The sequence below is a fragment of the Poeciliopsis prolifica genome, unplaced genomic scaffold, assembly GCF_027474105.1.
Source record: "Poeciliopsis prolifica strain line A6 unplaced genomic scaffold, Auburn_PproV2 SCAFFOLD026, whole genome shotgun sequence".
In the NCBI taxonomy this organism is placed as follows: Eukaryota; Metazoa; Chordata; class Actinopteri; order Cyprinodontiformes; family Poeciliidae; genus Poeciliopsis; species Poeciliopsis prolifica.
In genome coordinates this window covers 907,716-929,731 of record NW_026562401.1, presented here as the reverse complement: position 1 = coordinate 929,731, position 22,016 = coordinate 907,716, and the positions used below count along the sequence as shown (strand labels likewise).

The 22,016-nt window shown below is 37.0% G+C and overlaps 1 protein-coding gene across 1 annotated transcript in view; it reads left to right on the top strand.

The window, feature by feature from the left end:
- Positions 1-2,064: 2,064 nt before the first annotated feature.
- LOC129371427 (dynein axonemal heavy chain 11) overlaps positions 2,065-22,016 on the top strand; it is a 41,860-nt gene continuing 21,908 nt past the window's right edge. Inside the window, exons 1-46 of the mRNA XM_055048009.1 lie at positions 2,065-2,402; positions 2,508-2,654; positions 3,524-3,717; positions 3,792-3,981; positions 4,063-4,162; positions 4,279-4,490; positions 4,583-4,804; positions 4,910-5,077; positions 5,213-5,329; positions 5,419-5,556; positions 5,643-5,758; positions 5,836-6,031; positions 6,260-6,364; positions 6,989-7,384; positions 7,584-7,916; positions 8,457-8,711; positions 8,792-8,961; positions 9,050-9,272; positions 9,374-9,490; positions 9,587-9,673; positions 9,765-9,923; positions 10,145-10,228; positions 10,353-10,511; positions 10,604-10,726; positions 11,600-11,722; positions 12,862-13,086; positions 13,160-13,251; positions 13,558-13,684; positions 13,821-13,973; positions 14,060-14,293; positions 15,218-15,349; positions 15,472-15,632; positions 15,714-15,870; positions 16,075-16,220; positions 16,299-16,415; positions 16,504-16,642; positions 16,794-16,886; positions 16,967-17,161; positions 17,239-17,316; positions 17,403-17,535; positions 18,421-18,548; positions 18,776-18,924; positions 19,016-19,166; positions 19,317-19,448; positions 20,537-20,710; positions 21,278-21,482. Coding sequence (XP_054903984.1) covers positions 2,181-2,402; positions 2,508-2,654; positions 3,524-3,717; positions 3,792-3,981; positions 4,063-4,162; positions 4,279-4,490; positions 4,583-4,804; positions 4,910-5,077; positions 5,213-5,329; positions 5,419-5,556; positions 5,643-5,758; positions 5,836-6,031; positions 6,260-6,364; positions 6,989-7,384; positions 7,584-7,916; positions 8,457-8,711; positions 8,792-8,961; positions 9,050-9,272; positions 9,374-9,490; positions 9,587-9,673; positions 9,765-9,923; positions 10,145-10,228; positions 10,353-10,511; positions 10,604-10,726; positions 11,600-11,722; positions 12,862-13,086; positions 13,160-13,251; positions 13,558-13,684; positions 13,821-13,973; positions 14,060-14,293; positions 15,218-15,349; positions 15,472-15,632; positions 15,714-15,870; positions 16,075-16,220; positions 16,299-16,415; positions 16,504-16,642; positions 16,794-16,886; positions 16,967-17,161; positions 17,239-17,316; positions 17,403-17,535; positions 18,421-18,548; positions 18,776-18,924; positions 19,016-19,166; positions 19,317-19,448; positions 20,537-20,710; positions 21,278-21,482 — 7,477 coding nt within the window. The 5' untranslated portion in view covers positions 2,065-2,180. The remainder of the gene's footprint in view (positions 2,403-2,507; positions 2,655-3,523; positions 3,718-3,791; positions 3,982-4,062; positions 4,163-4,278; positions 4,491-4,582; positions 4,805-4,909; positions 5,078-5,212; positions 5,330-5,418; positions 5,557-5,642; positions 5,759-5,835; positions 6,032-6,259; positions 6,365-6,988; positions 7,385-7,583; positions 7,917-8,456; positions 8,712-8,791; positions 8,962-9,049; positions 9,273-9,373; positions 9,491-9,586; positions 9,674-9,764; positions 9,924-10,144; positions 10,229-10,352; positions 10,512-10,603; positions 10,727-11,599; positions 11,723-12,861; positions 13,087-13,159; positions 13,252-13,557; positions 13,685-13,820; positions 13,974-14,059; positions 14,294-15,217; positions 15,350-15,471; positions 15,633-15,713; positions 15,871-16,074; positions 16,221-16,298; positions 16,416-16,503; positions 16,643-16,793; positions 16,887-16,966; positions 17,162-17,238; positions 17,317-17,402; positions 17,536-18,420; positions 18,549-18,775; positions 18,925-19,015; positions 19,167-19,316; positions 19,449-20,536; positions 20,711-21,277; positions 21,483-22,016) is intronic.

Below are 22,016 nucleotides of genomic sequence, written 5' to 3'. Positions count from 1 at the left end.
TCTATCTATCTATCTATCTATCTATCTATCTATCTATCTATCTATCTATCTATCTATCTATCTATCTATCTATCTATCTATCTATCTATCTATATCTATCTATCTATCTATCTATCTATCTATCTATCTATCTATCTATCTATCTATCTATCTATCTATCTATCTATCTATCTATCTATCTATCTATCTATCTATCTATCTATCTATCTATCTATCTATCTATCTATCTATCTATCTATCTATCTATCTATATCTATCTATCTATCTATCTATCTATCTATCTATCTATCTATCTATCTATCTATCTATCTATCTATCTATCTATCTATCTATCTATCTATCTATCTATCTATCTATCTATCTATCTATCTATCTATCTATCTATCTATCTATCTATCTGAAAAAAACACAAGTGACAAATTGCTGTGCTTTCTCCTAAAATCTGTGAAAAGAGAAAGTGGCGCCCTCTGCAGGTAGTCAACTCACACTGAGAAATGACAACCTTAAAAACTCAGATAAACCCCCTTTGTCCTATATGTACAGCCTAGTTTTTCCCGAACAGAAAGAAACCAAAAAAAGGATAAAGATGTCCTAGATTTTAAAGTTGGTGTCTGTGCTTAATTTTGTTCAAAACTAAATTTGGTTTGCTTCAATTGCTAAATATGTTAAGTATTTAATGAATGTTTTGGTGGCTTGCTTCATCTACTCTTCCTCTTTTTAATCTATCGTTGGAGGCATAAAGTGCACTCTCTCTCCCAAACAGAATATGTTTGATTCATATAGTTTGAATTGACAAATAGCCAGTCTAAGGTCTATGCCCTAAGCACACATTAAATTTTCTAAACAAAGTCTAGTTAAGCCACCAGGCCATTGACTTACCTTTTGGAAGACTTTTTACCAATTTGAATAAGAAAATTTACTACAATGTAATGATCACTTTTCCGCACAAGACCAAGTAAGTTTGGATTTTTTTCTTCCCTTTTTTTTGTGTTGTCTTTGATTAATCTTTAAATTGATTTGATGTTCTGAAACACTGTAATATACACGCAGAAAACAGGAAAAAGAAAAAGAAAAAGAAATGAAATGAAGCAAACTCTTTTCACACCACAAAATATGTCTGTAAATCTGAGGTCACATTGTATTGTTTTATGTTTGTGATGGTCGATTAAAGCGTTCCTGATATCTTGTCTTCCTAAATGTTTTGCCACAACACTCTTATTTTATTTATACATTTTGACAACGTCCCTGTTTATATTTTGTCCTTTAATTATTCATAGTTTATGCTGGTTACATGCAGAAATCCTGTTAGAGGCACAAGTTGAGGTTGCAGAAGACATTCAGCAAAAGCTACAATAACAAGGCTTGGGGAGTTTGAGCAACTATACAACAGGCAAAAAATTCATTCTCTGAAAAATAAGAAAAATGATCTTTAGACAGAGTATTGTTTCAGAGATTCAGATGACAAATTACTGCACAATTTTCCAACTTGTGTTTGTAAAGAAAAACTCATAACTTTTCCCTGAAAAGCTTCAAATAGCTTGTAAATAATGACCTAAGTTGCTAACTGGTAGTGTCTTAACTAAGGCAAACCGTCTATGAACATTTGTTGCGGATAAAATGTGATTTTGTCCTGAATTTTGGCATACTTGCATGCCTCATGGTATCTTTTAAGAAGAGCCAAATATACAGTTAAAAAGCCCATTGTTTTTGTCACTTGTCAATAAGAATTTGTTAAAGGCAGCACTACTTGATGGTGCTTTAAAATGGCACCTTCTGCTTGGAAAATGTAACAATGCCCCTTTGATATACAGATTCAATTCAGTCTTTCACAATAAACTGATTTATTATTTGGGAATTACTGACGAATTGATTAAAAATGTCACGACGGGCAGATGGCTATTTATACGGACGCAAATAAATGAAACACAAACCTTTCTGTTTGTCTCCATCTATTCAGCCCTGGCTGTGATTGCAGATTGTGTGCGTTGCTCGGCAACGCGATGCTAAACTGACGTAATAGCTCCTGCCGTTTTTCTACGTAATGGCAGCAACTTAAGAGTTTTCCTTCGGACACCGAGGCGCTTAAATTACTGTGCAGAAACTGCCGCTGATCTTCCAGATATATCGTCAGGAGCTGAGGGGTTGGCAAGAATTCAGCTTGTTATGGTCGGGGACACGAGATGTCAGACGAAGAAAGTCTAGACGTGCCGTCTTTTCTGGAAGACGTCAGAGTTAAGTTCGTCGGGGAGAAAGTGTGTTTTCTTTTGCAGCTGCAGAGGAAAACATGGGAGCAGAGTGCTGCCGACGGAGAGCTTCAAGCACTGCTGCAGGACTTCTTCCAGACACGGACCATCCTGTATTTCTCATCAAGCAACAAACGCTGCGTGCTTGCTTCAAATGAGGTGAGGTTGTTTTAGTGCTTGTTTAATGTTTAAAAAAAAATAAAACTTTTATGCAACTTTTATGACAGCGTTTTCCTCAAAATCTCACTTGTATTTCATATGCAGGTGCTACCTGTTGCTGCTCAAAGCAGACAAATCTACATTGTCAAGAAGAGACCTGCTCCTGTTGACACTGAGAACTACAGGAGGCTTCTGAATTTTGGTCTCCTGTCTTCATCGCCTCTGCTGCAGCTATCAGGTGCCATAAAACAGGTGATTACTCTGTTTGTGACACAATAACCAAAATAATGCGTGGGGTGTCTGTTGCCCACAAACTTGGCAAATAAAGCTGATTCCCATTTTGAGTTGTATATAAACATTGCCTTGGAAAAGTGTTCAAAATTCATGTACTTTTAAACATTTCGCCACTCTGCAGTCCTCGAACTGTGATACATTAAAATTGTAGTCCAGAATTGAGAAGAAGATGGATGGGTGGTTTTATTATTGTTATGCACAAATAAGAATCTGAGAATAATGTCATCTGTTCACATTCATCCACGACGTCCAGCAGCTTATGTTTCTTTTAGATTTACACATGTGGAGTTTTAGATTTTTGTTAAATTCTTCTCCCTACCTCAAGCTCAGTAAGTTTTGCTGGAACATGTACAAATAAGTCTCCAAGTCTTGTCAAGTCTTTCAATTCAATTTAGTTCTGGGATTTGAGAGGGCCCTTCTTGTGTCTTCGTTGGCCTTCAGGATGCTGCTTGTTCTCCAGTGTTTTCTTGCAAATCTCTGAAGACTTCAAATAACTTTTGTACTTGTCCTGAGATTAGATAACATCTATGAACTCCATGTGCGACTTGGAGTTATGAGTTCGGGCAATTGGCTTTACTGAATTTTATATTGACATAAAGAGGCTTCATTTAAATGCGCAGCAGTATTTTCATATTTTTATTTGCAAGAATAAAAAAAGCCTGCATCATTGTCATCCTGCTGTATTACTTTTGTTGGTCTATCACATAAAAGCCTTTTAAAACACATTGACATTTGTGACAAAATATATAAAGACCGAGGTCTTACAACTACCTTTGTATGGAATAGATAGTTGCTAACATTTTTTCTGGACTCTAATTTTACACAAGGTATGTGGCCCACTACTGACCAATGGCAAAAATCATCCCATGTGGCCAACTTTGATTTCTGAAGACATCAGTCAACATGTAGAGAGCATGTGCAGTATGACATCCATTGTTCAAGGACAGGTTTTAGGAAAAACCATCCTCCCTATTCCAACAACAGCGGGATGGATGGAAAAATCCTACAACACATTTAAAATGTAAGGACACACTAATGAGATACTGTGTCTCTAGTGGAATCCTGGTCTCAAGTATTTTTATTTTCTACACAAAGGTACAAAACCTACGACAGGACTTTGACTCATACCATTGAGACCCAGGTTATCATCTGGAGCAATTTGATTCAGAAAATCTTAAAGCAGGACTCATCAGACCTCCTACAGACAGGCTGCAACCCAGAGCCTGGTGTAGAAATCAGGTTTTGGGCTTCCAGAAAGAACAATCTTGAGGGTATTCATCGTCAGGTATGATTATGTGTCCTACTATTAGTTGAAATACATTTTCATGGCGCTCCTATTTAAGTGTTTGGAACTTCTAATAATCAGCTACAGAGTCTCAGTGTTGAAATTATGGCGAAAGTGTTGGAGGCGATGGACAGCAGCTACCTTCCAGCTATCAACACTCTAAAAGGAAACGTGTCAAATGGTAAGTTGTATCTGGTATGTTTTTAAGGCCATTTTAGTTTGATCACAAAACATGTCACATTTATTTATTTTTTGTTAAAATGATTGTTTGTTTTTCTCCAAAATCTAAATAAACAGCCCTTAAAGAAGCCCAGGATGTTGACCTGTATCTACAGCCACTTGATGCACAGTTGTCTCAGCTGAAAAATAATGGATTTATTGATATGGAGAAATGCACTCCTGCAGTTTTTCATACACTATTCCTCATCTGGACCAACTGCCAGTATTATCAGAGACCGGCCTGCATTGTGGTGTTACTCCAGGAACTCTGCAATCTGTTCATTGAACAGGTGTCAGTCTTCTGAAAAACTCAAACCAAGGAATTTTTTCTTGCTGGTTTTGCTTGTGTATACATTAATATTTGTAAACGTTTTCATTATAGGCTTCTGCATACCTCCCTGACGATCTGCTACACAGAGAGGATACAGAGGAAAGTCTGCTAATGATAAAGAAGGTAGTCAAAGCTCTCCGATGTGTCAGAGAGAGTTACCAGGCCCAGAAAGAGAAACTAGCCAGGCAAAAAAGATACCCACCTTGGGATTTCCCGTCTGCCATGGCTTTTTCACGTTATGACCAATTCATGAATCGCCTGCTTCAGCTGGAGGTAAGAGGATGTTTTTTGTTTTTTTTTTCCTTTTGTTTTTAAGTTATACTTTCAGCTTTTGTATTTTGCTGTGATTTTTCTAATTTTCAAACTGTTTCTTTGTAGAACTTGTTTGAAACTATGTTGGAATTTCAAATGATGGAGAAGCTAGAGCTTGGTGGCATTAGAGGAAGGTTCTACGGTGAGCAAGTAGCCAAGATACACAATGAGTTCACCAACCACTGCCAGACATTGAAGTACAGTAAATACAATCCACTTGACCTCACCTCTCAGGTAAAAAAGCCAATTTATTTTTGCTAGAATTGATTTAAGTAAATCCAAACAGTACGAAAGTAAGATCAGTGCATGAAAACTGTTAATAAATGTATCCTGTTTTCTTTGTCATTGACCTTTTGTTCTACTATTAAGGCTTTTGAAGATGATTATAACACTTTCAAAAGACAAATTACAGACTTTGAACTTCGCCTTGCCAACTTGCTTTGTTTGGCTTTCAAGGATTGCACCGGGCTGGAATCAGCTTTAAAAGTATGTTTTTAATTTATTGTTTAAACGCATGATTGTTAAGTGGCTATTGAATTAAAATAATTAATCAAGACAATGACATTTATTTTTAGATGCTAACAATTGTTGCACCCTTTCTGGAAAGAAGTCAAATCCGACAGTTGTTTCGTCCATCCTTTATTCTACTTCAGCAGCATTTCAAAGAAGAGCTAGAGAATTGTAAATTTATGATTAAATCTCAGCTCAATCCGGTAATTTTTTTCCACTGAAAAAATTCATTAGCATTCTAAATTAAACAGGACATAAAACTTTTATTTCATTTTATTTTTTTTTACAGGTGGACAGTGGTGTGATGAAGAATATGGCACATACATCTGGAGTTTTAAAGTGGGCAAAAATGCTCAAAGAACGCATTGAAACACCATGGGAACAATTCAGATTGCTTTTTAATATGTCAGTAAAAATATGACAATAAACTTTTATGCTGTTGTTTAAGGAGACAAAACACTGTTTTTTTATAATCATTGAAGGTCTGCACAACATGTGGAGATGGTGAAAGTGTACAGCATTCACAGAGACATGGTGAGTCTCTTGGACAAGTATGAAGAGGACATTTACAGTGACTGGTGTAATGGTTTGGAACAAACTTGCCTGATCAACCTCAACCAGACTCTGATTTCAAGAAATCCCACATCTGGACTGATCTCGGTCAACTTCAATCCACAGGTAAATGGCATAAGGTCCTTGTAAGACTTGATGCGAGGCAATAAAATATATGTTTCTTAAAATATTATGAACTGATGGTCCCCTCAAACTGTTTAAAATCAGTTCCATATTTTTAAGAGGACATTTAATTGTGAATATCTTGATGTGCTAATCTTACATTGACATTGTATCTTAATATTTTATAAAATCATTATCTTCTGTATTTATTTTGTAATTATCTCTCCTCAGCTTGCTGAAATCTTGAAAGATGTCAAGTACATCCATACACTCAGTGAGAAAACCATTCCTACAGTGGCAGTAACTGTTTTCGACAAGCGTGACATTTTCACAAAGGTGAAATGAAACATGCTAACACATGGCCTGTTTTATTGAGTTAAAAAACAAGCAATTTGTCACATTTGTTAGATGTTTACCGTCTTCCACAAAGCACTCACTCTCATTTTCATGTTTCCAACATGTTTATGTTTTGACACAATAAGGCCATAAACGTCAATGTATTTCATTTAAATTATTTAGCTGTGATTGACCGACTCATATATAACTGTAAAGTCATCCTGCGGTGATATATGGTTTTTAAAAAGGTTTTACAAATAAAGATTTGTTTTTAGTGCGCATATAGTAATAACTGCACAAAAATTATGTCTTTATTTTAATAGAATCCAACTTTGTGCAATTTCTTTTTATGCAAGCACACTTTGTCAGTGAATACCGCAAATATTTTAAAGAACATTTGTAATCAAGCAGAATTATTATTCAAATGCATGTCTCATTTGTTTTGATTGATTTAAATTTAATTTTTCCATAAAAAAATAGAAAACAGATTTCTTTACTCTCCGCTTTACAATCATTTTCTTCTTTCTACTTTCATCAAATGTGACAAAAAGGCAAACATATTTGTACTTTTGCAAGGTCCTCAATGCGCCCTAACAACTGCACGTCTTTTCTATTGTGTTTAAGTATCTCAACAGTTTACAGCTGGTGGTACAATGTTACAACAAGCTAAAGATGACTGTGTTGGAAGTGGAACTTCCTCTCATCAGAGCTGAGCTGCTCTCCATAGACTTGCATCTAGCAAAAGCAGAGACCAGCCTCACATGGCAGGATCAGCATTGCTGGAGCTTCATTCAAAGCACAAAGCACCTGGTCCAAGACCTTGCATATCGAGTTGGTAGAGCCAAGGAAAACTCTGATACAATTCAATCAATTATAAAGGATTGGAGCAAGAAGGCCATGTTCTGCAGAAAGGACAACAAGAAAGGCTCCCTTATCCAACTGGAGAGCAAAATGGACTATGCAAGCAGGAAGTACAGTTCCTTGAAGAGGGATGGGGAATTCATTCATCAGCTGGTGCAGGTGTGTGGGGTTTCAGTTTTCTATACTGCAAGTGAAGACAAAAACACTCAAGCATTAACAAGTTTCCACAAAAAGCAAGTTGTGGAGTCAACTTCAATTAAAGGACATCGAAACTAATGTGTATCTTCTGTTCATCATTTTATTTTGAGTCAAAAGTAAAATGTCTTGCTAAAATTCTATTTGTCTTGTATTTCACAAGGAGAATATGGTCCTTTTTCATGCTGATCCTGCTTCAGAAGGATGGCGGACCTACCTGGAATATATGGACGAGTTGCTAGTCGAAGGACTCTTCAGTTACATTAGCCACTCTCTTCAGTTCTTTGTGGACAATATGGAAATTTGGCCGTCTCAGCCTCCCCTGTTTGAAGCCCAGTTATTGCTGAATGGTTCAGTGTTAGGTTTTAATCCTACAGTTGACCGAGATGCAGGAGATGGTCTCTATGAACTGGTGGAAGGACTGATTGGAGACATTTTCAAGTCTTCTATGTATATCCAGAGGGTTGCTGGTCATCTTAGCACAGAGACCTATCAGGTACTCTGCTCAAGGTTTAAATATTTACACGTTGTACATTGTATTCTAACTGAAAGAATATTAGGTGGATTTAAAGTAACTCAAACTCTGCACCAATTGATATGCATGGTGGTGTTAGCATCATGCTGAAGGTGTGTTTCCCTGCCTCCAGTTCAGGCGCAATGAAAAAATGTCTGTTGTATTGTAAATTTAATATTTTTTCAAAGGTTTTTCATTACAAATAAATAAAAAAAATGGTTGAAACTTTAACCCAATTTTGTGTTCCAAAGCAGGGCAATGATAAAATTGGCAAAAATTGTTTGTGTAAATCCCATTGTCAGCTTGAAATAAATTAGTGTGAAGGCTGTATAAAACTATAAAGAATTTTTATAGAGAAATATGTTTTATTAACTGTAAATATGTTTATAAGTTGCATATTCTTAATAATTAACCTTCTTTTCAGGGATATTAGTAAATTTTCTAAAATACAATAAACCTGGAATATGATATAGTTCTAGTACTTGCTTCTGATTTTTTCTTTTTTTGTCATAACCCTTACAGGATATCATGGATGACATGCCAGATTTATCAAACCTGAGGCAGAAAATAATGGCTAAAGTGGAGAGTGTTCTTAGGAAAATGGAAAATTACCAGAAATATTTTGATTGTTACTCCCACCTATGGCAGGATGACAGAGCAGAGTTCCTCAGGCAGTTTCTCAGATATGGTTGTGGTCTTTCAGTAGACAAGCTGGAGGCCTGTAGAGCAGATGTGCTCCCTGAATCCCCACCGACAACTGAGAACTTCAAAGAACAGGTAAACACATTCCAGTATTTATGTTTTTTTCACAATTTGTTGGGTTTGTGTGCCATTTGTTGTTCGTTTTTATTTCACAGATTGATTATTATGAGAAACTGCATGCTGAAGTGCATCAACTTGAAGACTTCAGAGTTTTTGATGGGTGGCTTCGAGTGGACTGCAGGTTCTTTAAAGTCAGTCTTCTAAACACAATTAAAATGTGGAGCTGGCTTTTTAAAGAGCATCTCTTGACATATTTGATGAACAGGTAACATTAATTTCTCCATATTTCTTCACTTCAAGTCAAGTCAAATCATAATATCAATTGTTTTAAGTGTGCAAGTTTTACCACACAGTCTTGAAGAGCTGCAGACATTTCTCCAAGTTGCTGTCAAGGGGTTGAACAGTCCTGCTGTCAAAAGAGACCACCAAGGTTTTATTGATGTTATGACCTATCTGTTTGCTGTCAGAGACAGACAAAGTGCTATAGACATGATGTTTGAACCTCTTAGGAGCAAAATACTCCTCCTAGAACGCTATGGTGTGACAATACCTGAACTTTTCTACACTCAAATGGAGGTTGGCATCTATTTTATTATTTAACTTATTTAATTTATTGATTTTAATGAAGAAATCAGTGTTCTATGGAGGTAATTTAAATTCAGTCTGCTATTTCTCAGGAACTCCCAGAAAAATGGAATGAGGTAAAAAAACTGGCCTTAAAAGTGAAGAATGAAATTGCTCCCATGCAAAGTGCAGAAGTCATAGTTTTGAGAACAAGGTGCATGGATTTTGAGGTGACAAATCATTTTATATTTTATATTTATATCTTTTTATGTTTGAAAAAACAATATACCACAGTGCTGTTCTTGAAAACCACTACTTCTTTTCAGGTAAAACAAGCCAAATTCAGGGAGAGATTCAAAGCAAACGCACCCTTCAGTTACAATACACTGAATCCCTATTCTATTCTGGAGAAAGTAGGTCTTAACCTACAGTGTCACTGTGGGATAGAGATTGTTTTTATATTATACAGACTATTTTGACTGACTGTCCTTCTGTTTTGTTTAGTCAGAAAAAGCCATCCGAGATATGGAGAGAGAAGTAGCAGAGTTACAAGAGTCCACAAATCTGTTTGATGTAACTATTCCCGACTACAGAGACATCAAGCTCTGTCGACAGGAAATCACTGTCCTGAAAGAACTGTGGGACATTGTAATATATGTGCAGGCAAGTTATTCTACTTTATGAAAAGTGATTTTTCGAAAGAACCTGGAAATGCAGCCAAAAGATGTATTACATCATCAGAATATTCTAGCACCTAAATGACTCGTAAAGGATCTGCCCTTTACGAGGCAGTCATTGAATCTCTGAATAACCTCTAACCTTTGACTGTCACCATTAAAGACCTTCATTCTGCTGACCCCTGTGTGTGTGTTTTATCTTTACAGAGCACTGTTGAAAACTGGACAAAGACCAAATGGAGGCAGATAAACGTGGAGCAGATGGATGCAGAATTGAGGAGCTTTGCCAGGGTAAGGTTACCAGCAGTGCTATATCACACCACCTTATCTCTCAGTTTTAGAGTTACGCATCATTACCATTTGTAACAGATGTCCATAATAACTAATTATGTTTATCCACCTTCTGCTTCTGTAGGACATACGGAAGCTTGACAAAGACGCACACTTCTGGGATGTGTATGTGGGATTAGACCTGTATGTAAAAAAGTTGTTGACATCATTGCGTGTTGTGAGTCAACTACAGAGCCAAGCAATACGAGAGCGCCACTGGATGCAGCTGATTCGAACAACTAAGGTCTGTAAATACAGTCTACCGGAGTTGTTCTACATTTTTTCTTGCATGATGGAAACTTTGGGCTTTAAATTAATTTATTTCTTTCTGAACAGGTTGACTTCACTGTATCTGACACAACTACCTTGGGGAATCTTTTGGCTCTGCAGCTTCATTTATTTGAAGATGAAGTCAGCATTATAGTGAATAAGGCAGTCAAAGAATTGGCTATCGAAAAGGTTATTTCTCATTTATTCCATCCGTCCATCCATTTTCTTACACCCTTCTTACACCATTTTCTGCTTAACCAGTGACTGACTCGTCATGATTCAAAGAGCTGAACTTTTTGCAATCTATGAACACCCCGAACCTAAGCTGCACTACCAGGCTGTAGTGACAAAAACACACTTTGGTAATGACTGAACAACAAAGGGTAATTTTCAGTATCAGGAAGGTGTTTAAAAACATGCCAGAGAAGGCACAGCAGGTATAAGAAGCAATTATAAACAAATGTATGGAGGTAAATTGGCCTTTAATTCCGACTGTTTCAAGAAAAAGCAAGATTGTGGAGAATTTTGGTCATTTCACCATTTTACCACCTTGTATTTTCACAATTTGCACATGAAAAACCTAATTATTTCAGGTACCCAAAGGAGCTATGAGCTTCAAAGAGTCAATGTGTACCCACCTTGTTGTCACTTCATTGAACTGGTGGAGTAGCTAATTGACCCAGAGCCAACTTTATCAGAAAACAAGAAGGTGTTCACAGTTTGTATGCTTGTATAAGATGCTAAACAAGTTGAAAACTGTCACTAAAATCATACTCTCTATGTTTTAAGAAATCTATACTTTGTCTTGATGGCTCTGTTTCTAATATGAATAAGACATATTGTAATTAACTATTGTTAATTATAGTCCTCAAACTTCAAGGTATTGCTGTCACATCTTTACAAAAACTGTAGATCAGAATTTGGCCACAGATCTCCTGTTGGTGCATATCTACTATGTGCCACTTTAATTCACAGTTCATGTAAAACAGGTAATAAAACTGACTTAAGCATTTTGTAATTTAATAATGTTATCAATATAATGACCACTCTCTTGTTTTTCAGATTATAACAGAAATAAGCCAAGCGTGGGAATCAATGGAGCTTTCATATGAGGAACATTACCAGACCTCTCTACCACTACTTAAATTTAATGAGGACCTTATTGAAATGCTTGATGATCATCAGGTAGTTGTTTAACCTTTTAAAAAATTGGCGGCCTCAAAGAGTAAAAGAATAAATTATGAATTTAAGTACAAGAATTTCTGTTAAGATTATCTCTCTGTGAGGACAGGCTGTAAGTTCTTAAGGTGAGACTGCAGAATGGTGTGCTATTTTCAGTGTCTGATGGCACAGCTGAGAGCAAAGGGGTGCCTATTGAATTCTGAGATTTATTGCTGCTTGGGGGGATTCAGAGCATTGTTGCTCCTTGGTGATCTTTGAACATGCACAACAGATGTGTGGGAGGGCTTGCTTCAGCCAGCAATTAGAAGCCTTGCTACTTTAGTGGCTAAATCTTTGTTGAAGTGGTTGGGTTGCCCTGCTGATGAGGTGGAATGTGTTCTTAAACAAAACTGACGTATGTAAAGTTCTCAATAAGTGACATTGTCTTGCCATAGTTTGTGTGGTAGTTGGGTGTTCTGGGCTTTTACTCTGCATTTAGTTCATATTCCCTTGCAAACATATTTGTACCACTTTGATTTTTTTCACTTTTGGCCACAGTAAAAAGTGCAACCTTCTTTGTTCTGCTACATTTAAACAAAAAGAAAATTGCCACAAATTGTCCTCAAATAACATAAAAGGAGTGCATAAAATAATCTGTTGGACTTAGTAACAGTCCAACAGTTCTGTGAAGGCATTGGAGGTTCGCCTGAGAATATTAGTGAACTCACCAAGGAGACCAAGGAACACACCAGACAGGTCATGCATTAAGTTGTCGAGAAGCTCAAAGCATTGCTATTGACATATATTCTCACTCAAAAGTGACTAAGCGCCAGCTTTTTTTGCAAAGACAATATTAAGATGTCAGTCTCCAAAGGACTTGCAGCTTCAAATACAATGGTTGTAAATATGATGGTTCTACAAAGCACGGACTCAGTTGCTTGAATAACAATGCACAACAGATTTTTGAATTTTAAATTGAAAGAAAACTTTAAGAAAAATTTGACATGGTCTATCACATGAAATTTAACGCACATTAAAGTCTAGAATCATCCCATTATCTTGTTGTTCTTTATTGTCTGATATTATATGGTTTATTGGCATTTTTTTAGGCTTCATGTTCTTCAGCTTTGTTTCTAACATTCCTTTATATTGCCTTCCTGAAGATTCAGCTCCAGAATGTCATTCAGAGCAAGCATGTGGCTCACTTCTTAGACCGGGCACTGGAACTGCAACATCAGCTCACTGCTGCTGACTGTGTGCTAACTATTTGGATGGAGGTCCAAAGAACATGGGTCCACCTTGAAAGCATCTTCAAAAGCTGCGATGACATTCACCAACAAATTCCTGACGATGCTTTAAAATTCCAAAAAATAGATGCTGAATATCAGGTATGAAGGTTATTGTGGGGATTGTTCAAATCATGAAAATGTCATTCTTTTAAACATTTTTTTTTTCTTTCAGGAGTTAATGCTGGACAGTGCTAATACTAGAAACCTAATTGAGGCCACCAACAAGCAACATCTGTTTGAAAAATTAGAGGACTTGCAAAAAAGGTGTTTGAATATATTCTGAAAGCAGTGGTGTCAAAAGTCAATCCTCAAAGGCCATTATCCCACATGACATAGTTTTTCCGTGACTCAACTCACCTGAATTAAAAAATGGTTCATTAATAGGCCTCTGCAGAACTATGACATAATGAGGAGGTTGTTGGACCATTTGAATCGGCTATAGCAAGACACATCTAAAACTAGCAAGACAATGGCCCTGGAGGACTGGAGCTGGTCACCCATGCTTTGAGCTATAATTTGAAGTATTTTGAATGTTTTCTGCTTACTATCGCTGTTGATGCTTTCTGTCAGGCTGGCTCTTTGTGAAAAAGCTCTTGCTGAATATCTGGAGACCAAGAGAATTGCATTTCCCCGATTCTACTTTATTTCATCTGCAGACTTGTTGGACATCCTCTCCAAATGGAGTCGCCCAAAAGAGGTAGTGTGATGCAGAGTTTTACATCAGTTTTGTTTCACTGCATACCTACCAACATTTGCATGTGGTTACTGACTTTCACTATAATTTTGCTAAGCACATATTTCCAAAAAGGGTAATGACCTATTTCTTATTCTAGGTTACTGTTTATCTTCCAAAACTGTTTGACAGCATGTCAGATCTTGAGTTTAACACAAGTGGTGTGCTGCACAATCCTAAACATGCTTTGGGCATGTACAGCAAAGAGAGAGAGTATGTCCAGTTCCAAAATGATTGTTTCTGTAACGGATGGGTAAGATCAAATTCAATATGATGGGATGTAAAGTATGTCTCTGACATTTCTAATAAAAAATCTTTGATAAAAATCCTAAACGTAAGGTGGAAGAGTGGCTCACCCGTCTTGAGGAATCTATGAGGAACTGTATCAAGGTTCACCTGTCTGAAGCTGTGTCTTTATATGAGGACAGATCCAGAGAGCAGTGGATTCTTGAATTCCCTGCTCAAATTGCTCTCACCGGATCACAGATCTGGTGGAGCAATGATATGGAGCTTGTTTTTAGACGACTGGAAGAAGGATTTGAGTCGGCATTAAAAGACTACAACAAGAAACAAGTAAGATTGGTTAAGAATTTGTTTTTAATGAGCATTTCTTTGCAAGAAATAATTGGAAAACAAAATAAATAAAAATAAATAAATAAACTGAATGAATGTATAACTCAAGCACAAGAAGAAATCAGTTAATGAAATAATATTTTGTGTATTTATGTAAAAGACGACACAATAACATAAAGACTCAAAGCACACACAGCAAAGGATTGAAGCAAAGACATTATAAAAAACCACTATTGGTCCAGTGTGATGCACTGAGGTTTTACCAGGAAAATTTGGCTCCATCTTCAAAGTGATGCCAATATACCATACACAAAATAAAGTATTTGCTGATAAAAATATATTGTTTTATTTTTGCTACATAGTTTCACTGGAATAAAAATGGGCACTCACCCACTGTGTAAGAGGTTCAGTTAAATTTAAAGGAACACAAAGACAAGTGAATTAAAATATGAATTTTAATTCAATTCATATTGCAAAAGATTTTAGTCCCCCCCAAAAAAATTGGTTCTGTTTGATAGCAAAGTATAATACATAATAACCAGAATTCATATTTCATAAGTCACATCAAACCTTTTGTGGTCCATAACTGTTGATTGTTTGTGCAACTCAATGTCATGGTTGCCAGTTTCATCAGTAAAATCAAAGGTTAACTTGACCTTGGCTTACTGTTTGAATAATCTTAGAGCTCTGCACTGATTAAACCTGCTCTCCTGCAACAATGGGGACAGATAATGCTTTAGCCGACACAGAGTCCACATTCATTTAAGTGGATTCAATGTTTTTCATGAAGTGCAATTTTAACTGTGTAAGACCTGTCATTGACACAAAAAGCTTGACCCAAGCAGTATTAAATATTGTTGTCGTTTAACTCCCATGTTTTCTCTGTTCTGACTACTATTGTTTGACTCTGTTTTACCCCTGAAGGTCTTCCAACTCAATAATCTCACAGGAATGCTCCTTGGTGAGCTGAGTCCTGGTGACAGACAGAAGATCATGAGTGTCTGCACTGTTGATGTCCATGCTAGAGATATTGTTGCCAGCCTCATTGACAAAAAGGTTAATTCAGATAACTTAGAATGTACTTTTGCAGGAATTTAGTGTTTGTCGTCATTAACCTAATATTAGTGTTTATTAAGAGGTTGTATGTCGTAACAGTGTGCTTTCATGTCAACTCAAAGGTCAGCAACTCTCAGACATTCCAGTGGCTTTCCCAGCTTCGACACTGCTGGAATGAGAAACTGCAACAATGCTATGTCAACATCTGTGATGCTCAGTTCCTTTACTCATACGAGTATATCGGAAATACTTCTCGTCTGGTCATCACTCCCCTCACAGACCGGTATCAAAATCTTTTTTGGTTTTCAGTCTCATAGTAAGATTACAACATAAATGATGAATAAAAAAGCCATTTTTCTTGTAGATGCTACATCACATTGACTCAGGCACTCCACCTGAACATGGGCGGTGCCCCAACAGGCCCTGCTGGAACAGGAAAAACTGAGACTACAAAGGATCTTGGCAGAGCCATGGGTGTCATGGTGTACATCTTCAACTGTTCTGAACAGATGGACTACAAGGTGATTTGAACAACTAAAAGTGTGAATTGAAAGTGTATTATAAAATGTAAGGAAAATGACTTTGTTTTGAATGCATTTGCATTTATCTCCTTTTCTGTAATTTTCCTGAATAAAATCGTGTCACACATTGCCTAATTTGTAAGTAAAAGTTCACCTGTGGCTAATTAACAATCTGCAATGCATTTCTGCATGGTTCATATAAAGTCCATGGGAAACATCTACAAGGGTCTTGCACAGACCGGAGCATGGGGCTGCTTTGATGAATTCAACCGTATCCCTGTGGATGTCTTGTCAGTTGTCGCAGTTCAGGTCAAAACCATTCAAGACGCTCTTCGTTCTAAGAAGGAATCGTAAGTAACTGAGTATTTGTATGCTCAAGTTTTATCATAGAGTTGTGTACATTTCACCATCAATTTGTTCCTATTTAGGTTCCTGTTCCTCAGTCAGAATATTACCTTAAAAAAATCAGTTGGGATTTTTGTCACTATGAACCCAGGCTATGCTGGCAGGGCTGAGCTACCTGAGAACCTAAAGGCCCTTTTTAGGTGGGAATGAACACCAGTTTCTCCTTCAAATTGTTTCTTAATCAATAAAAAAAACCTTTAATATGAAAACTGCTTGTGTCCTGCATAGGCCCTGTGCCATGGTGGTGCCTGACACTGAGCTTATTTGTGAGATAATGTTGGTGGCAGAAGGCTTCCGAAGTGCTAAGCTTTTAGCCAGGAAGTTTACTACACTTTACAGTCTCTGCAAAGAGTTACTTTCTAAGCAGGTAAGAAAAATCATTTGCAGGAAAATGTCAGGCTTCATAGAACAGAAATGATTTTTTTGTCAAGGTAAAACCTAGCAGAACAACATAACCCCCGTTTCCCCCCCGTTGATGGCATTAGGAGTAGAGGTGATGTGTCTGTTTTGCTTCTTAGGACCATTATGATTGGGGTTTGCGTGCTGTGAAATCTGTTCTGGTTCTGGCTGGTTCTCTGAGAAGAAAAGACAAAACAAGACCAGAGGATCAGGTGACTTATGTGTGTCTATCCCTCCATAGTCAACCAAGATATTAGTATGGTCTCATTTAACATGGCATATTACTTCCAAGGTGTTGATGCGTGCACTGCGGGACTTCAATATGCCTAAAATTGTGACTGAGGATGTGACAGCCTTCCTGGGACTGCTTGGGGACTTGTTTCCAGGCCTGGAAGTTGAGAGAGAAAGAAACTTTGAACTTGAGAAGGTCATTAGAGAATCGACTGTGCAACTTGGACTGCAGCCTGAGGAAACCTTCATCCTAAAGGTGAGTCATTCAGTGAAAAAAAAATTTCCTAAAGAGAAAAGGCCCAAACGGTTTTGTCAACATCTTTTATGTGGTAGGTTGTACAGCTGGAAGAACTCATGGCAGTTCGTCACTCTGTTTTTGTCATTGGAAGTGCTGGAACTGGAAAAAGCAAGGTGGAAATTTTGTTTCATTTTACATGACAAAATACAATCACTTTGTAAGTTAGATGTCAAACATGGGGTGTTGACATTTTCAACAGATCCTGAGAGTTCTTCATAAAACATATGTAAAGTTAAGATGGAAGCCAGTCTGGAATGACCTCAATCCAAAGGCGATTGACAGAGATGAACTTTTTGGATTCATTCATCCTGCAACTCGGGAGTGGAAAGATGGTAAAGAGGCTGGTGCTAAAAGAATAAGGGAAATCCTTAGTAGATTAGAAATCATTCATCAATTTGCTGCTTCACATTTTCATACTTCCACACAACCAGAGAAAATTGCTCAATTACTTGACATCTTATTGCCCTCTACATTTATTACCTGAGGTAATGATATGCAAATAAGCTTGAAGTAAACTAATCTTTTATTGCAGTTGCATTAATCTTGCTCTGCAAAATGTAGGAGAAAATTTAACATTTCCATTGATTGAGATACAACCTCACTGAATCTCAGAGCCTCCGCATACATAAAAGTGATATGTTGAGAAATTGACCTCTTCTTAGGTGTCATCTTCATACCCCAAGAAAATAAGTTATACATTTCTAATTTAAACTTTCTAAACAAATTATTGTCTGAACTTAAAAAATTCACCAATTACCTTTATGTTTTAGGGATTGTTAGATGTTATGGACTAATAAATAAAAGATTTGGGTGAAATTAATTATCCTTTTTTTTTTTTACACGCAATGTCTTCCCCACAATAAAAGACAAAACTCATGTGTACTTTAAGAACAATTCTGTGAGTGAGAGCACTACTGCAGTAAAAAAAAAGCTAATTCTTGTAGCATTTTTAATAATTCTTGATATGCATGCCAATACTTAATGAGGGAGCTGTAAGTAAAATAACTCGGTCTTTGTATTTCGGTTAAAACTGACATGCTTCAAAATGAGGAGTAAAAAGTAAAATGGTGATGGAGATTTGAACTTTGCAGCATTTTTATTCAACCCATGTCTTTAATGTTGGCAACAAAAGTGTGACAGAAGTGTTTGACTTATATTTGAGAACCTTGCTTACTCTTTCCATTTTTCTTTTTTGGTTCCTTCAACATCTGTACAAGGTTTGCTTTCATCACTGATACGGCAGCAGGCAAACATCTCCCACCAGGGGCCTAAGTGGATTGTGTTGGATGGAGACATTGATCCAATGTGGATTGAATCACTCAACACAGTGATGGATGATAACAAGGTACCTCCCTCCTGTTCACTCATACACTATTGTACAACTCATCGCAACCAAGGTGGTGTGTACATAAAGAAGATATTTCTTCCTCCTTCAGTCATCACTTTCTGGAGTTTTAGTACTTTTCAGTCTCTTGTCAATTGTTTTCAGATATGTGTCTATTTTTTTGGCACACATTGTTTAGGGCCTCAAATGTCACAATTTAAAGTGTAATGATTTGGAAAATCTTTTAGGTCCTGACTCTAGCCAGCAATGAGCGTGTGCCTCTCACCCTTTCCATGAGGCTTGTATTTGAAATCAGTCATCTTAAGATGGCCACACCTGCTACAGTGTCCAGAGCAGGAATTCTTTATGTTAATCACCAGGACTTGGGCTGGAACCCGTGAGTTATACATTTCCACTATCGAAATTGAATCTGTTTGTAGCATCATGTTAATTTTAGCTTACATTGTGCAAATTACATTGTTGCTCAGATACGTTACAAGCTGGATTGATAGACGGGAACGGCAGACAGAACGTGCTCACCTGATGATACTGTTTGACAAATATGTTCCTCGTTGTCTTGAGCAGATGAAAAACAGTTTTAAAACCATAACTACTATCCCAGAGAACTCCATGATACAGGTAAATATCAAACAAACAAGCAAACATATTTACTGTATAAGTGGATATCTATATTTATCTGTATATCTGTATATCTGTATATCTATTTTTGTTTGTAAATATTCACAGTCATAAAACTGACATGTTACTATTATTTATCTCTTCACTCAGACACTGTGCACTTTGCTCGACTGCCTTTTAACTGCAGAAAATATTTCTGCTGAGTCTCCTCGTGAAATCTATGAGACATATTTCACCTTTGCGTGCATCTGGGCTTTTGGAGGAGCCCTCTATAAAGATCAGGTGACTCATTAGTTTTGAGTTATTTAAGGAAATACTTGAGCGTTTAGAAATTTGACCCAAATTGGCCTACAATTTATGATGAAAGTGTCATATTTAGTTAAGAGTGTAATTCATAAGTTATTTTCCTTGTGAAATAAATTAGCCAAATACAATGTTTATTTTGTTTCAGGTGTTGTCAAAGAAGAGAGTAGTTATGAAAAATAACTGAGGCTAATATTAACTGACCAAACTGTTGACACTGGATTAATCAACCTAAGTGAAGATGAAGCAGACAAGTGTGTCTAATTATATAGAAAGCTTTTTATAAGACTTCCTATGACTTGATCTTTTCTGTCGCCTCATCATTGATTATGGCTGTCGTCCTTTTAGATGTTCACCACATTTGTGCTGCTATGATACACAGAGTGCACAAACCCACAATTTTCTTTGCCTAATTGGAAGTACTCATACTTTAAACTACTTCAAGGCTTTGGAAGATAGCACATTTATTTAGCAATATAGCTTGGAAAGTACAGATTGGACAAAGCTGACCAATAACTGGAGTTAAATAACACTGATAAGCTCAGACTGAAAACCCCAACATAGTTTTAGCTTTTATTAAATTATTTATTTGTATTCTTTGAATTTAATGTGATACATTTAATTTTATTTTCCCAAAACATCAACATTTTGTTTAACACATTTGAAGAAAAAAACCTGTTTAACACAGCCACATAATTGCTAGAGAAAATATGAAATAAATCAGAGCAGATCCTGTAAAATATCTGAATCAACCCTGGCATATTAGATTGAATATCTTGGGTTATAACTACTTTGTCATGAAAAAAGCTAATTCATAACGTGTCCTTTTGTTAATCTACATTAAACAAGGTATTTTTTTATTGTGTTCGTTACTTGTGTCAGCGTGCTTGGACAAATGAAAACAGACTTAAAACAATTAATGTCAACAAGTGATCAAGGCAAGCTACATGAATTGCTCAGTCCATAATGGAGAAGTTCTGAAGATGACTTTGTTAAACTGTGAGCCAATGAAGCGAATCCAATAAATTAAAGTGCATTTGTTTTTGTTTGTTTTTATGCATGTTCAGCTGCATGATTACCAGGTGAAGTTCAGTCAGTGGTGGACCAAAGAAATGAGGACTGTTAAGTTCCCCACACAAGGAACAGTTTTTGACTACTACCTTGACCACCAGACCAAGCGCTTTTTGCCCTGGAGTGATATTGTACCAAGCTTTGAAGTGGAAAACCACACACCATTACAGGTAATGGTGTGCAAGTTACGTGGAGAAGAATACTGAGCAATAAAAGCAAACTTTTGAAAAGTGTTTGACAAATAATCACAGTCACAAGAGGCAAAATAACCAAAAATGAACAATGCCGGCATATTAAAAATGTTTGTATGCTTCAATGAACATAATAAGAGAGGGTAAAGTCATATCATGGGGTTATGGCAGGGGTGCTGGAATGGATGATAGGCTTGCCACTGAGTCTGATTACCGTCTACCACTCCCTATACCGGAGCGTGTGTGGGTGAAGGCATGAGCAACAAGACTCGAGCTATCACCCACGCTCCTTTGTGTTTCTTTATGTGCCTGCGTACAGCTGCCTGCGCTCCAAAGGCTCTTGCTGAGCCGTAATTAACGGGGTTTTGTTCTGAGCAAATGATGCTATTATGACAGAATAGTTGTGGTGTTCTGGGGAAATCCAAGAAATTCTAAATCACATACAATTCACTGAACACATGTCTGTCAATAAATCACACTCAAAGAAAGCCATAATAACCATGTGTGTTTCTGTTCTCCATCTTCCTGCTGTTCCTGTGATTGCAGGCTGTTGTGGTGCACACAGCAGAGACCATGCGTCTTAGCTACTTCATGGACTTGTTGCTGGAGAGGAGGCAGCCGGTGATGCTTGTGGGGAACTCTGGAGTAGGAAAGACTGCACTTGTCAGAACCAAGTTAGACACTCTGTCAGAGAGTTACACAACCTCAAAAGTACCCTTCAACTACTACACCACCTCCCTCATGTTGCAAAGTGAGTGGGTTTTTGATTTGTTGTGCTGCACATCAAGTACACTATAGCACCATCTAGTGGCAATAATTAGATTTTGAGAGGGTGAAAGTGTGGAGAACTTCAGTCTCTAGAATTTTTCCTTTACAAATCTCCTACATTTTGTGTATTGTAAAAGTGTTTCTAATCTATCACCTTGATTTGTAACATTTCTAACAGCAGCTCCAGTGTATTTCATTAGGATTATATGAGAAAGACCAACAATTGTAAAGTGTAAATTTGAGTGAAGTTGTGTGGTTTTTGTGCACCATTCTAAGCTTGTGGTCTTCTAAAAGCTCTTCCAAAGCTCAACTCCTCAAACAGGATTTCTTTCAGGATTGCCATGTATTCACCTCCATTCATCTTTCTATCAACTCTGACTAGCTTTCCTGGTCAGAGTGCAAAATATCTTTCTACGGTATGATGCCTTTACTTCCATGTTTCACATTTGGAATGGTGATGTGCAGTATTACCTTTCTGCAATATTGATTTTATACCATATGAACTCAAAAAGTTTAA